We start from the raw sequence: 15,125 nt of genomic DNA, 5'->3' as shown, positions 1-15,125 counted from the left end.
AGGGGGGGGGGTGGGGTTGGAGAGGAGCAAGGGGAGGGGCGGATTGTTGGAGGGGTGAGGAGTGTGACGGTAGGATGAAGGCAATGGTTGCCAAAAGTGGAGTAAGGACAGTGTTTAGGGAGAGAGAGCATGATTACAGGAATGTGTCAGAGGGATGGTTCGAATCAGGAAGAGGAAGTTGAAACGTTTGTAAGATATGAGGGTTTGGTTGTGATAAATTGATGGTTGGAGGATTGGAGGAGTTTGTGATCGGTTTACGTGATGGATTGACGTTCAGGAGTAGTTCACATCAAGTTGTTGGTTGAACAGGTTAGTGACAAATCAGTCACAGTCATTAAAAATGAGAGGAAACCAGGTAACCAAACACCGCAGGAGAGAAAGAGGGCAAGTCACGGGTGCACATAAACAAGATACAAAACAGAAGAGAGACAAGAGGAAAGAGAGACGAGTACAGAGTATATGATTGTGGTGGAGGAAAAGGGGGAGGAGGGAGGGGGGTAGACAGAGAGTGTGTAAGCTTATGAGGATCCAAGGCACACACACACAAACACACACTAAACACTGTGTGAACTTGCATGCTTTATGGTTTAAAGGGCAAATGCTACTACATGCAAATACTGACACACATACACAAAGTGATTTTTGTCAGACAAAGAACCATAGAAAAAACTTTTTACTTTACAGTATAATTGTATGTTATAATTGTTGTTGAAGTATTAATTTATTATTCAAAGTTCCTGACTGTATGATATGCAGTTAAAGATCTCGTATTTTACACTTTTAAAGAAGATATATTTGTGGTTTTAAGAACCAAAAACCATCTCAGTGTTGTTTTACATCTCCTCTCTCAGGCTTCTCTTTGGAGCTCAAGTAACAACAGGTCAGCCAGAAGAGAGGAGGCTCTGAGTCTCTCTTCTGATTGGCTGACTGTGTTCTGAGTGAGCCAATAAAAATACAGCAGATTTCAGGTAAACACTCAGAGAAATCAAATCCTGCAAGGTTGGATGGTGGGTCCAGGTGGGCAGGGCTTGGGGCATGACTGAGGGTGGTGGCTACTTTTTTGTGACATCACAAAGTTACAGAAACATGATGGCTTGTTTTAAGGCTCAGTTTCTGAATACAGGCTGTGTGCATTTCTCTGTGGACTGAGCGCTTTGATACTTTTACAGTATTAATAAAGAACCTAGTCTTGCTTTTTAATCAAAGAACACATGGACATCTACCTTTATACAATATGGGACCTTCAAGGTGAAGTCTGTACAACTGGCAAATCTAGGATTGCATTCACTATCTGGCTCCATCAAATTGTGACTTGTTCAGCCAACCAATAAAAAAAAGGGAGTTGTGTTGAGATAAAAGAAAAGACATGTACATCTCACTTTATACAATATGGGACCTTTAAGGAAAGCAGAGACTGAGAACAACATCCCTTATATTCTCTTTTAGATTGAAGCTGATGTATCGTATCTATATCTTATATCTATGCCAAAATTCCAATATTTTTGTCTTTCATTCAGCCCTTAATAATAAAAAAAAAAAAAATCCAAGCCACAGTTTCTCTGTCTGAAGGCTGTGGGTCATTTATTTGGATTCCACTAAACTGAAGATGATTGGACAAACAGTAGTGATGGACTGACACGGACAGACATGACTGACAGTCACAGTGGAACAAGCTCCTCTTTCTGATAATCGTTGCAAAGAACACAGCATTACATTGCTTATGGTTATGTCTGTGTGTACGTGTGTATATTTGTGTGTGAGCACCTGCACATGCTGCTCTTGCGTGAGCCGGAGCTGCTTGGAGATGAAGGAGGGGTCTGATAAGACCAGCTGTAGTCTGAGCCCTTCAGATCCTTAATCACCTGAGAGAGAAATAGTCGGAATGAATTAAAGAGAGTTGGTTTATTGCTTCTTTATTTATACACTGTTGCCCATAAAGTTGGAATAATTTTGCTTTCAGACACAATCCTCTGTTTATCCCTATTTAAATGCATCAGTAATCACTTTTGACCAGGTGCAATGATTACATTATGTGTCCCAATTACCTAGGTGAAATGAAATAAATCACACTGTCACAATCATTTCATGGAAAGAGGCAAAAAATATTTTATTCCAACTTTATGAGCAACAGTGTATGTGTTCTGCACATGTTGTGGGCGTGTGCGCGTGTTCCACCTGTTCACTGGCAGGGGGCAGTTTGTGAGGATCGGTTGTCAGCACAGTGAGGTCATCAATGATGGCCTGGAGGTGAGTGATCTCTCCCAGCATGGCAATCTCTCCGTTCTAAAAAAAATACAAGGTAGAAATAGAAACAATTCCTATCAGATTTATTTTTCTTTCATCCCAAATACACTGCAATACAGTGGCAGCTACAGGATGACATGCTGTCACCGTACAACAGCATCAAGGTACAGTAGCTGGGACATGCCAATCAAGGGACTATATCTTAAAATTTCTTTTTTATATGTTATGTTTCTTATGTTGGGGCATCAGAGAGGGAGACAGTAGCCCCATCATGTGTGATTACAAAGAAAACATGCCTGACTCTTTTGGTCTGATGTTCCTGGTAATTTACTTGCGGAACACTACGGGTTGCTTGCGGACCACACGGCTGGGCTAGTGTATGTGATGCCTCTGTAGATTCCAACAAACTCGCATTGATTCATTGTTCGGTGGTGTCAGCTCATTTTACTCTAGCTTCAGGTTCAATGATGATGATACTGTCACATTCTTGTTAACATGTGAGACTGACACATACTACGTCACTTTTTGTATTCTGGCATCACAAAACCAACAAGCCTTGAGTCGGCGAGCAGCTCAGCAACCATAGAAGACCATAGCTCCAACTCTATCACCACCTCTCCTCCTCTATCCCCTCACCACGACTGGCTGAAGGAAGCCAATGAAGGTACAGAAGCGACCCCTCTCCTCCACCAGGGCTCGGCGCACCGCCTGCTTCTCCGTCTCCTCCATCAACAGGCACATGTCGGTGACATCCTGCATGGCACTGTCCAGCTGAGGCTGCAGGTCCCCTCGCCCTGGGACGGGGAGGATAGAAGAGAGTGAGACAGGGAGGTCAAGGAGAACATGACGGAAGAAAGGTATGAAGGAAGGAAGTGTTTCATCAGAGAAAGTGGATGAAGAGGAAGTAGGAAAGAAAGATGGAGGTGCAGATAGTATCAGTGAAAGGGAGAAAAAATGTGTCTAGGTATTTTATTAATATGATATAGGCTTGATGGGATACCTCTTCACCACCCTCTGATTCCATCAAACCACAAACATTATGAAACTCAAACTGAATGAGATTAAGTACAGCAACACCTTGTTTGATGTTTTGGCTCCATACTTTTTCAAACTGTAATGTGGAATCTGAACTTAAGGGCATCATGTTATATTATATCACATGTCATTATATTAGAAATGCAATAGTTTGATGACCTAAATCCAATAAATTAAGATGCTGATTTCTAAATAACGTGCTGTAATATGCTTTGTCCTAATAAACTGACCAAATTTGATCACGTTCAGCTATTTGGGGGCAATTCAGATCAAGCAGCAGTGTAGGAACCTCCCTGTAGTGTAGCCTCTAAACCTGCAATAGCGCATTTTTTTGGCCACTTGGGGGCAGCAGAAAAAAGCTGTGAACAACAGTGACACATAAACCTTTTATTTTGTTATGATGAACTTAGATCCAGCAGATACAAAGCAACATTAAAAAACATGCAAAAACTCTATGTCAAAGTAAGTGAGATTGTTGGAAAGGCTGCAACTGAGAAAAATAAGTTTAATTTCCCCTCCTTATACTATGTAAACTTACTTTATTTTTTAGGATTTGTACCTGACAGAATCTTCACATGAGGGTCAATGAAGAATATCCTTATTTTGACACATAGTGTCATTTATATGAGTTCAGTCTGGGTTTAAATAAAGGAAGAAAAGCCTTAAAATTGGGTGGAATTACACTGTTTTAACTTGTATCACTTGTCAAATTCTAATTTTGACCTGATGATGGCACCAGAGCAAAAGTCAGACAATCACCAAAGTTATTGATTCATCCTCTGTGGATCATGAATACCTGTACCTAATTTTATACCAACCAATCCCGTAGATGTTGAGATATTTCACTATATAAGTGACAACATATATACTAAAGTCATAAAGATTCATCCCTTGGGGGTCATGAATATCTCCACCAAATTTCATGGCAATCCATCATATAGATGGCAAAACATTTTACTTAAAGCCAAAAAGGTAAACCTCACAATGGCACTAGAAGAAAAACCAGAGGATCACCAAATCATTCAGAGAACATCATCTGGGGACCATTAATCTGTACTTTGATGGCAATCCAATAGCTGATGAGATATTCACTCTGGACCAAAGTGGGGAAAGCAGAGATCAATATTGCCAAAGCTAGAGACACAACACAGTGGTCAGTTGGCATTGTGGCTCAATAGTCAACTCATGTCTCCCAACTTAAAACTGTACACACAAAACCTGGCTGTGTAAGGCTCTACACAGGTATTGTCTGTGTGAAGTTTTGTTATAGAACTAAGGGACACTATAGAGTTGGTATTAATTGAATATGTGTGATATATTATATGTGAATCTTTTCACATTACAGATCATTTGATGTGTTGTTAATAAAATGATATCATTATTATAGCAGCTTTTAATAATAAAGTGGCAGAGTGCTTCTTTTAAAAAAAGAGGCTCCCGTGTACTTATTTGTTGTACAGCAGCATTTGTCCGACCTGGGGAGACACTGAATCTAGCTAAAGACTGCTGTATTTCTGTGATATATCCGTGTGTCAACTACTATTATGGCCTAAAAGTATCCAAAAACACCTGACCACAATGTGTGAAAGTGTACAATTTCCCTCTCTAACACTGTCAGTCCACACCCAACCTCATGACAGTACAGAGCCAAAACATAAATAATGTGTTTCTGTCTTTAAACTTTGCTACGTGCTATAATTGCACAGCAATCACATGATAAGGTAAGACATAGGTGCATACATATGGTGTAGAAAATCTTAATCCTATCTACTGTTAACATAAAATGCAATGAACGGAAGGCAAAATATGAAATAACTCTTTGTAGTGTTACAGCATGCAAAAAAAAAAATTTTTAGCAGAGATGTCGGCAGTACCAGAGACAGAATGAAAGAGAGGACAAGAGAGGAGCGGTAGCATGAGAGCAGAATGAAAGCCTGCGGTGTGTGACAACAAAAAAAAGTCATGCAGGAGTCAACGAAGAAGAAATTACATCATGCAAGTGAAACTGCACAACTCCAACTTCTCAAACTATGAAACTAAACAAGCTGAACTCTAATCTGTCACCAGGAGGCAAAACATTACGCGAAGCTTCCTTAGTGTTGCAACTAGTTGTTCTTTTTTTTTTTTTTTTAAAGAAGTCATGGTAGCTGGTTTCATTCATTTTTCAATTGAGAAAATATAAGATCGTTTTGACACTGTTACACGATCTCCTGTCAGTAATCACCAGATCACAAAATCAACAAAGAATGTACTCAGAAATATTTGATGCATTAAATGGAGCTTGTAGATGGTAGGATGATGACTTTTACAAGCAAAGCTGCTTTACCTACTAGACTGTCCCAAAGCCCCAGACCTTCAGGAGGCCTGAAAGTTCCAGCTTCAACACGTGACATTTAGTTTGTGGTAATATAATTAGAAAAAGTTTACCCCTTCAAATTGACCTTTAGAGACCCCGTCCTTCAGGAACACAAACTGAGCTACAAAGTCATATAACAATGCTTGTAAACTTAATACTGTGCAGTGTATTATAGTATTCATTTTTGCCCTTTATTTTTTTTATAGATTCCAAAAAAATTTATTTTCAAAACGTATTGATACCTTTTGAAATAAGATATTTTATGTTTATGCTCCTGTGTTGAACTGTGCTTCATATATACAGGCGCCTGTAACTGCTGTCAGCAAAGTAATCACTAATCACAATCACTGTCTTGTGGCCATTGCAACACGGCTGTGTGCACTGAACATTGTTGCCCACAGCTCTGCAGCTAAACTCAAGTCCTCTGAGATGCTATTTTCATAACTATAAAACATAATTACTGAAATATCTGACTGATCACATGACACAAAATCTAATCCTCATCATCTTCAGGCACATGTTCATTTTCTGAGTAACCCTTATCAAAACCCTTCCAATATCAAATTAAGTGTAAGATAAGAAAACATCTGTTGTCTGTTTTAATTCTCAAATTTTGACTGAATCAGTTTTGACACTTTGACACCAGACATTGTTAAAAACAAATATCTTGAGGACTGCAGGCCTTAGCTGAATCAAATGAAGGAATCAGATGGGACTATGTAATATGGTCCTGGGGTCTCTCAAGACTTAAGATACATATTCTCAGGATAAAACAAAAACAGTAATGGAATTAAGAAAACATCTGCATGTGTTATCTGATCTCCAGGCCCCGTCTTTTAGTGGGGCCCTGAGAAAAAATCTAGCTTTAAGGCTTTTGTTATTTTGGTTAATATTGTGCCTATGTTGTTTCACAAATGTATTCTTACAGCAATCAAATTACCACAAACTAAACATGAATTACTAAATACTACAACGCATGCACAGTATGTGGGGAAAATATAGGGCCCACAGCTCATTTTTGGGGCCCCCTGGTGGGTTACTTACCATACAAGGCTCTCAAGAACAATTCTCTAATGTACACAGAAACCTTTCCATGACCATGTGGAACCATTGTATCACAAATGTAGTAATAATCTGAATAAAGCTGAGTTTTAGCCTCCTCTACAATCATGCACGTATGTTAATCTGAAGGAGAAAGTTGGGAATGTGAGTAAGGATGGAGGTGATGCAGCAGAGCTGTAGCGAGCGACAGGCTGATACTTACCCTGGATCTCTATTACAGGGGGGAGAAATACCACAGGGAGGGAGAGACAGAGAGAGGGCAGCAGTGAGAAGGGGAGACAGCAAAAGAGAGAGAGAGAGAGAGAGAGGGAAAGGGGGGGGGAGAGCAGAAATAGCAGAACTCATTGTTAAGGTTAGTATAAGGAAGCCATCACAAGACAGCCACAGTGCCACAGGTTAGAGCAAAAATAACACTGCTGCTGCAACCAAAAGCTAAATCCAGAAATAATAATACCAACAAGCGGCAGCACTCACAGGGCTAACCAGTCACTTGCAAGCATAACAGCAAAGGGCACTGCATTGTTTCACCGTCAGTTTTACCCAGTGTTGGATTATTGAACGTTATTGTATTGTTAATACACTGTTATATAGTTGTATTATTTTATTTCATTTCATTCCTTTATTGCATTCCATTCATTACTAGTCTTTTACTCAGAGTTAAAGTCGTGGAGTTGCATTTAACAAAAGACAGGATACATTAAAAACTATGTATTTGAAATTTACTTTACAGACATCTTACATCTATGTATTCATCTGCCTGGCAACTGAATGGAAGCTGTTCCTGAAAGAAAGCACTATTTATTGGTTGCTGCATCACTGAGTGAAGTGTTTCAGGACGAATGAGAAAAGACCTGCAATACTGTTGATCACCACTAGATGGAAACATAAACCTACAATTCTTTTGACCTAGACTGTGTAAAGTCTACGGTCCCTGACCTCAGTGAACGTAATCACTGTATTTTGTGATGCCTTTATCATGGACCCCATCAACATTTGATCTAGTGTTGGCCAATTTTGTTGTTGGTGTTAATTTACCATTCACTGTCACTACTAGCAACAGTGACAAGATCATGAAGATAACTGTGGTAAAAACATCTTGACTTTTGATCCTAGTGGGGTTTCATTGACCTTGTCAGACATAATTTGACCTTTAGTGTGACCTTCTGTCTATCCTGTCAAATGTGAGGGGAGCATGAGCTCGACTGTTGAACTGCTGACTGTTACCTTTACGAGCCTTCTTCTGTAGCTTCATGGTGTCAGATGACTTCTTCTTGATCTCGTGGCGTGACCTCTTGTACTCTTGAAACAGGATGAACAGAGATGCTTTAGTGACAGGAATGTAAAGCCCTCTGTGTGAACTCAGATTATCTTGCATTTCCAATATCGATTTAAATAGAAAGGCTGCACAGCCAAGAGCTTGCTGATACCGATTTACATTGCTCGGAGGAAAACACTGATCTGAAGAGATATAAGTCAGATCAGCATTGAACATCATCTTTGGTTTGTGGCTATCAGTACAGTAGGTGTGAAATTGGTAAGAATTACATGAAAGCATGAGGTAGTCTATTATAATACATACAAACGAGTCTCATGGTGCTTTAACACCTAACCTGTTTGGATTACAGGATACTACTACAACTACAAATCTACTGCTCTACAGAGGGGACTTCCTGATTCTCTACAGAGGGAATCAAGGACCAAAAGTACAGTAGATTTTGTATGACCCCATGAAGGAGTTTCTTATCAAAGTTGGTTCTCTCTGACGCAGAGGCGTGATAAACACTTGTACCTTTTCATCTGTAAAGCCCTTATTGGACATTCACCACTCTGTATAACATCTACGCTGAACTGACCAAACTCACTCCACTGACTGTCCTATGCTTCAAGTTCCACAGGTTTACAAACAGAGGTCTGATAAGTCTTAAAACTCTTGGACATATTAATCAAACTGGACCTGGATTGTATTTTGCTGTCTCACTGGTATTTTGCAATGTAACAAACTGAACATATTAGTGAAATCTTCATAAACAATGTATTTGTTATCTGATCTTGCAGTACAATATCCATTTATAGTGACTACAGCATTATTAATTATTTTTATGGTTATGTTTAGACTCTCAGAGCACTTGGTTAAGGTTGGGGAAAGATCCAGGTCTGAGTTAAAGGGGCTACTTGTAAGTTTTCTCTGCCGCCAAATGTGGTTTCTCGCAGGGAGTGGGTGGTGGTGACTGTCGCTTGACAAGAGCTTCGGCCATTATTGCATTTACCAGACAAGAGTTTATAATACGTACTCTGCCCAGCGCTCTGTGTGTGTGTGTGTGTGTGTGTGTGTGTGTGTGTGTGTGTGTGTGTGTGTGTGAGTACCTTTTGCATGATCTTTATCCAGCTGGTTGGCTGTCTTCTTCCAGTCCTCAATCTTGTCCTGGAGAGGATTGATCAGACTCTCCATCAAAGCGCTGTAGGGAGAGACAAGAGATTTAAGAGGAAGATACACAAATGAATGTTTCATAGAAAATCAATCATTGGGCAAATATTTTCCTGGTGTGGTGTCTTGACAAGAGACCGACTCAGTACAAACAGCAGAGACCCCCATATTCCAACCACCAAGCCGCCACTGAAAATGAGAAGCTATAGTGTATTTGTGGAACAAGATCATTATATAAATTCCCTCCACGTGTCGTTCCCCTTCATAATTTTAGTATCTGTTGCCCCCCCCTTCCCATCCACACATGCATACACACAAATGCTCACATATACAGTAAATGCAGGTTTATTGGAACAGACACATAATAGCTTTAAGATTGACTCCATCTTCAAAGGGGACCCCTGCCATTATCATGGCCATAGATCAACATTATCATCACCATCAATGTAATAGCTTTTTCTGTGGAAAATTCATTAGAGAGTATGGAGAATGAAGGAAAGGGCAAACATTGGTTGAAAAGAGACTCTTGTTGAGGTTTCCATAGTCGTCTGTGTTGCGTGCCAATGGTTGTATTCATTTACAGTCATTTAAATATGGAGAGACAGAGCAATGTTCCTAATGAGATCCACACAGATGACAAGAAAACCTCATCAAACATCTGTCTCATCATAACCCTGAAAACAAGGTCAGCTCTAGATGCGCTACCATTTTATGACTTCTGAAAAATACTGGGCTGCAGAGTAGTAAGGTCAGGAAAGGAAGGAAAAGAAGGAAGTTAAGAAGGATGCAAATAGTGAGAAGGAAAGGAATTAAGGAAGGAAGAAAGCAAGGATGGACATGGATCTTACTTGGTGAACTGGCGAAGTTTGGCCTCAATGCTGCGATGCCTCATGCACATCCTGGTCAGAGCTGAACCAATATCTCTGGTTGCCCCTGGAAACACAAAACAGCCAAGTTCATATATAAAACACACACACGGACATAGACATCCACACACACAGCATACATACAGATGCTATTGCAGTGTGTCATTGCACATCTACCACAAAAGGCCCTATCTGTTGACCACATGAAGATGTGATCAGTATTTACATTATAGCTATTAGTATGTCGTGTAAAGTAAATGCTGGTAAAAGCATTGTATCCTTCAAATAGATGAACAACTCCTTTTACATTCAGCCAATATTTACACAAGACACCGATCTGCCTCTCACAGACACTACACACACTCCCGGCTTCGTCCAAATAAAGTAGTGTCTTGTGAGTGTGTGTTTGTGGGAGAGTCAACTGCTCTGGGCCCCGAGTTTCGTGAGCTGCTAACCTGCAAGTGTAAACACCAGTCTATTTTAAGGCAGAGTAGATCCGTGTGGAAAAAGCTGACCCCAGAGTTAAAGTCACTCCAAGTGATGGCAGACAGTGCTAATTTCCAAACAAGGTGCTCAGAGCTGCGGTACAGGTGGAACACCAGCTAAAAATCATACTATCATACTATGTGCTTAAAGACTTTGTCACAGAAGTAAGGCTTATACAGTATACAGTGCCTAGAGAATACCATAATCAGAGCTGCCACTGAAATGTACACACTGGAAAATTCTGATTAAACAGGAGCCAAATGGGATTTCCTCGGGAGACACTGTTTATCATAAGGGCTTACAAAGGCTTACACAGTAAAATGCAGGGAGTGCAGAGAGAGGAAGGGGCGTTATTCCAATATGTTATGCACCAGATTAATATTTTCACCACAACTGAAGAATCCTGTGTCAGAAAAAAAAGGGGGAGGTGGTTACTTCTCCAAAATGATTCAAAACACAATTTCAGAATAAATAGGATGTAATGCTCAGCAATGCTCAGCAACTTATGCCAATTCTCACAATTTGTAATAAATAATGTAATGTAATAATGTAAATGTAATAAATAATTTGTAATTTAATTGTAATTTAAACCCAAAAATCCATTTTCTTTAGTGTGCTTGTGAGAAGTTTGGTTCCACAACACCCTAGTGACGTCATCAGATCAAACTTGATAAGACATGATGGGGAACATGGTAAATGTCTCCTGCTAAACATCAGCATGTTAGCACTGTCACTGTGAGCATTTAGCTCAAAGCAATACTTCACTTGAGCACAGCCTCACAAAGACACTAGATTGGTCACCTTATGTGAAGACTGTAAGAATGGACAGAAATCTGAAGAACCTAAATTGATAGTAAACTATACGATGCATCAATCCTATTGTAATGCAAGAATATCAACATTTTGTACAACTCTACAAAACCCTGGATTAAATTCAGTGATGACATATTTTTTTCTGTAGTTCAATGATGACAATCTGAAATTCTTACTTTCTACAATATTGCTGTTTGTCAACTATGGTGTGGTCAAGGTTATGGGAAGACGCTGGTTACGTCAAATAAACTATGGTTAAAGTCGGGGTATGGTTATGCTTAGACAACTAAAACATTTGGTCAAAGTTTAGGTTCTAGTTTATAAAATGGCTGACAACGGCTGGAACGTAAACTCCAGTTTCCTGCATGAAGTCAGACGTGCTACAAACCATTCCACTACCACCACCTCTGCACCTCTACCCCCCCCCCCCCCCCCCCCCCCCCCCCCCCCCCGCTACAATTTCCTGCATTGGCACTGAAGCTTGCAATTGCTAGGGACACTGGGTAGGGCATATATATATAATTGATATAGGTTACAAGTCATGTATTTAAAGGAACAAAAGAGAACGTATGATTAATTGTTTATGCTGTTTGGCTGCAGCGCAACAGCAGGGGACGGACGGACTGACCAACTGAGTGATGAGGTTACACCATTGGTCGGTTGGCTGAGTTTCCCTATTGGTTGTTGCTCTTCCACTTTTTTATTTTTTTTTCAAAAAGGCACCTAGAGACAAATCTAGACTTTTTGGACAAACCTTAGCTACTTTCCATAAAAGAGAGTCACCAGTTTTGCCCCACAGGCGTGGCGTTGGACTTGCCCTCTCTCAATACTGACCGCACGGCAGCTGATGTGAATGAGCTTCTGACTCTCTCTCTGACTGATCATTTTACAAATAAATACAGCTGAAATCACAGCATAGCAGTTTTCTTTAACTTATGTGTATGAAGATTTTATCAGATGGCGTTGCGGTTATAACAGCGGGGTTTTACGAGCAGCTTGGAAATGGCTTGGAAGTGACTGCAGGTTAACATCTAGTCTTATGGGCCGTGTTTCATTGTCTGTCAACAGAAACACAAAAACATGTCAATGAGAACAGCTTTATGGGAAATTAGCTGTATAAAAACACTGTATATGTGAGCACAGAGAGTGGGAGAGAAGCAAACACAGAAAGGGCTGAAACCCGCTGACACTAGGCAGAATGCAAATACAACACTCTCCAGCCATATTCAAGGTTTTGGTCCAGTCTTGGTCATATGAGGAACAGATCTTGCTTTTTATTTCTCATTTAAAGATCAACCAATTCAATCACCCTGTTGTTTAGGCTGACAGATTTTGATACGCAGTGTATTGGTTAAATTGCTTCAATTGAAAATCAACTGTAGTGTCTCATTTCTTCTGGTTCTAGTTTCAACATGGCGTGCTGACCTGGTGTCATCAACCCAGAATGCCCTGCTCATGAGCACCTCAGCTTGTCACTGGGATGGATTTCCTCTGCAGAATCAAACCAGCACGCACTCACATATGCTACATACCCATACACTGCCAAACCACACACACACACACACACACACACACTTACACTGTGTGTTGTTTACATCCAGAGAGAAGTGTTCCATTCATAATTAACAAATTCCTCCCTCACGCCTCCTGATCTACCCGGCAACCATTCATTAAAGTAGAGCCAACCCCCCCCCCCGATACACATACACACACATGCACACACAGACACATACTTCAAGTACACACCATGCATGCCGATCAGTTGTAACTGAATCAGTATTTTAAACCATAGTGTGATCTAATCCACTGTCATTAGCTGGATTTCTTGATACTGGCGTGGGGAGAGAGTGACGTGAAGTCACTCTGAGTGTGTGATATTTTGGATCGAAGGAAAAGGTAGATTGGGGAAGAAATGAGAGCAGAGATGGAGGAGAGATCAGAGTGCATGAAGACGAGAGGGGTCGCCTCGCACATTTTAATGAGCTCACTGCTGGAGAGAGAACCATGGGACCAGAGTTACAGCCAAGTGTTTGTGTTAGTGTGTGTGTGTGTGTGTGTGTGTGTGTGTGTGTGTGTGTGTGTGTGTGTGTGTGTGTGTGTGTGTGTTTGATCTCCACATTTATGATGGTCCTCTTCCTGTTTGTTATTACCAGCCATCTGAGACTCCATAGGAGATCCACGAGATTAGGGGTGGCGCAGAGCACACACACTAGTCACATCTGGAAGACAGCTACTGTGTGTGTGTGTGTGTGTGTGTGTATGTCTGTGCTTGCAAGTCTGAGTTCATTTGCTTCCAATGCAAATCATCACGTTTTAGCACCTTATTTGAACTGAAAGAGGCCTAGCAATGGATCAAACCTTGCTTAGTCTGACTTGCGTCTTTCAAATCTACCAAGACAAATAGAATCTTGATTCAGTGCTGTTATGGAGGATTAGTATTTCCAGAGACACAATTTACTGTGTTCTCATTTAAAAATGGTTTGCTTAAAAAAATGTGCAGTCTAGTACAGCCTCAAAAAAACAAGCGGTACAACAACCACTCTTCCTCTATCTGCCCATTCATCAATCATCACATATGTTTGATAGTAGCAGTGATCTGCTACTATCAAACATATATCAGGTTAGAGTCGTGGAACTCCGACGAAATAGTTCCTGTGTTTTAACTGATACATTTTAAAGATAGAAATATCAAAATGAAAACTGTAATGTCTCTTTTTTTGGCTAAAACATTGTAACATCATGTGACTGGTGTTACATTATTTTTACGTTAACATTGGCTTAAAGGACGTGAAAGATGTGAAAATGGTAACGTGTCGTGATGAACACAGAGTAACCACCAACTCTGTGGTTCCCTCTGTTCCAGGGAGCATTGTTGTGTCTTTCAGGTCATTGTTTTGACTTTAGGGCAGGGAACTTTATTTTTTGGTTCATTCTTTCCATAGTTTCCAGACACAGCAGGCAGCTTCTTCCAGTGAGAAAGTACTGTTAAACCCACTTTGCACTACCTGTTCAGCACCAACAGCAGACAGGCAAAGTTAGAGATTAGCTGTGAACATAGTGGAGTTAAAGAGTCAGATGTTTCCCACAGGACTAGACAGGAAGCTTAAAGGAGTGAGGGAGTGAATACTGGATTTACATTCATCAAGTGTCCACAAACATGACTCCAAATGAATACTAACGTTGCTCCATGTTTGGACTCTGGACTATATCAACTTGAAATAGTGTCAGTGTTATGTTTACAGGTTTTTCCCACTGTCCCTGCAGGTTTTCTCGAAACAATATACAATATATTATTTCATAAAACAAGGTTAATAATTAAATGGAACACATAGATGACTGTTGTGCACACTGATTTGAGGCTGGTGTTTTATATTTCTCTACCATTATACCACTATTTTTCTTGGCTCTAAATTATATATCAATAAAACAACAGTAATTTTCAACAGTGTATGTGTATTTCATTTATACTGTATTCTGTTTAGTATCCCACAAAAGTCAAAGAAAAGAGCAGCTACAGCAACATTTTAAGCAGCTTCTCTATTCAGTCAGCTTCTGTACCAGTATTTTGAGCCCACTACTCTCCTCCACACCCCTCTCTGTCTGTCTGTCTGTCTGTCTGTCTGTCTGTCTGTCTGTCTGTCTGTCTGTCTGTCTGTCTGTCTATCTGTCTGTCTATCTGTCTGTCTGTCTGTCTGTCCTGCAGAAAGAAGGAGGGACTCCCCCCCTGGGAGATATGACTTTACTCCTTTTCCTTCCTCTGCCTCTCACTCACTATTCCCTTTCCGGCTTTTGATCTGTTTCCTGGTTGCAAAGCTCCCAGTGCGTGTATGGCAAGGTA

The 15,125-nt window shown here is 40.4% G+C and overlaps 1 protein-coding gene across 3 annotated transcripts in view; it reads right to left on the bottom strand.

Annotated features, from left to right (window-relative positions):
• LOC111219767 (MTSS1-like protein) overlaps window positions 1–15,125 on the bottom strand; it is a 69,924-nt gene that overhangs the window by 8,813 nt on the left and 45,986 nt on the right. For 2 of the 3 annotated variants that reach the window (XM_022742542.1, XM_022742551.1), the window contains exons 4-10: window positions 9,971–10,055; window positions 9,062–9,153; window positions 7,922–7,996; window positions 6,900–6,908; window positions 2,881–3,038; window positions 2,176–2,283; window positions 1,765–1,862 (exon numbers count right to left, since the gene is read on the bottom strand). In XM_022742542.1, the coding sequence (XP_022598263.1) occupies window positions 1,765–1,862; window positions 2,176–2,283; window positions 2,881–3,038; window positions 6,900–6,908; window positions 7,922–7,996; window positions 9,062–9,153; window positions 9,971–10,055 (625 nt within the window). The remainder of the gene's footprint in view (window positions 1–1,764; window positions 1,863–2,175; window positions 2,284–2,880; window positions 3,039–6,899; window positions 6,909–7,921; window positions 7,997–9,061; window positions 9,154–9,970; window positions 10,056–15,125) is intronic. The other variant, XM_022742561.1, reaches the window with a different exon arrangement.

Source organism: Seriola dumerili, unplaced genomic scaffold (genome assembly GCF_002260705.1).
Source record: "Seriola dumerili isolate Sdu_G_001 unplaced genomic scaffold, Sdu_1.0 BDQW01000003.1, whole genome shotgun sequence".
In the NCBI taxonomy this organism is placed as follows: domain Eukaryota; kingdom Metazoa; phylum Chordata; class Actinopteri; order Carangiformes; family Carangidae; genus Seriola; species Seriola dumerili.
This window is presented reverse-complemented; position numbering and strand designations above follow the sequence as displayed.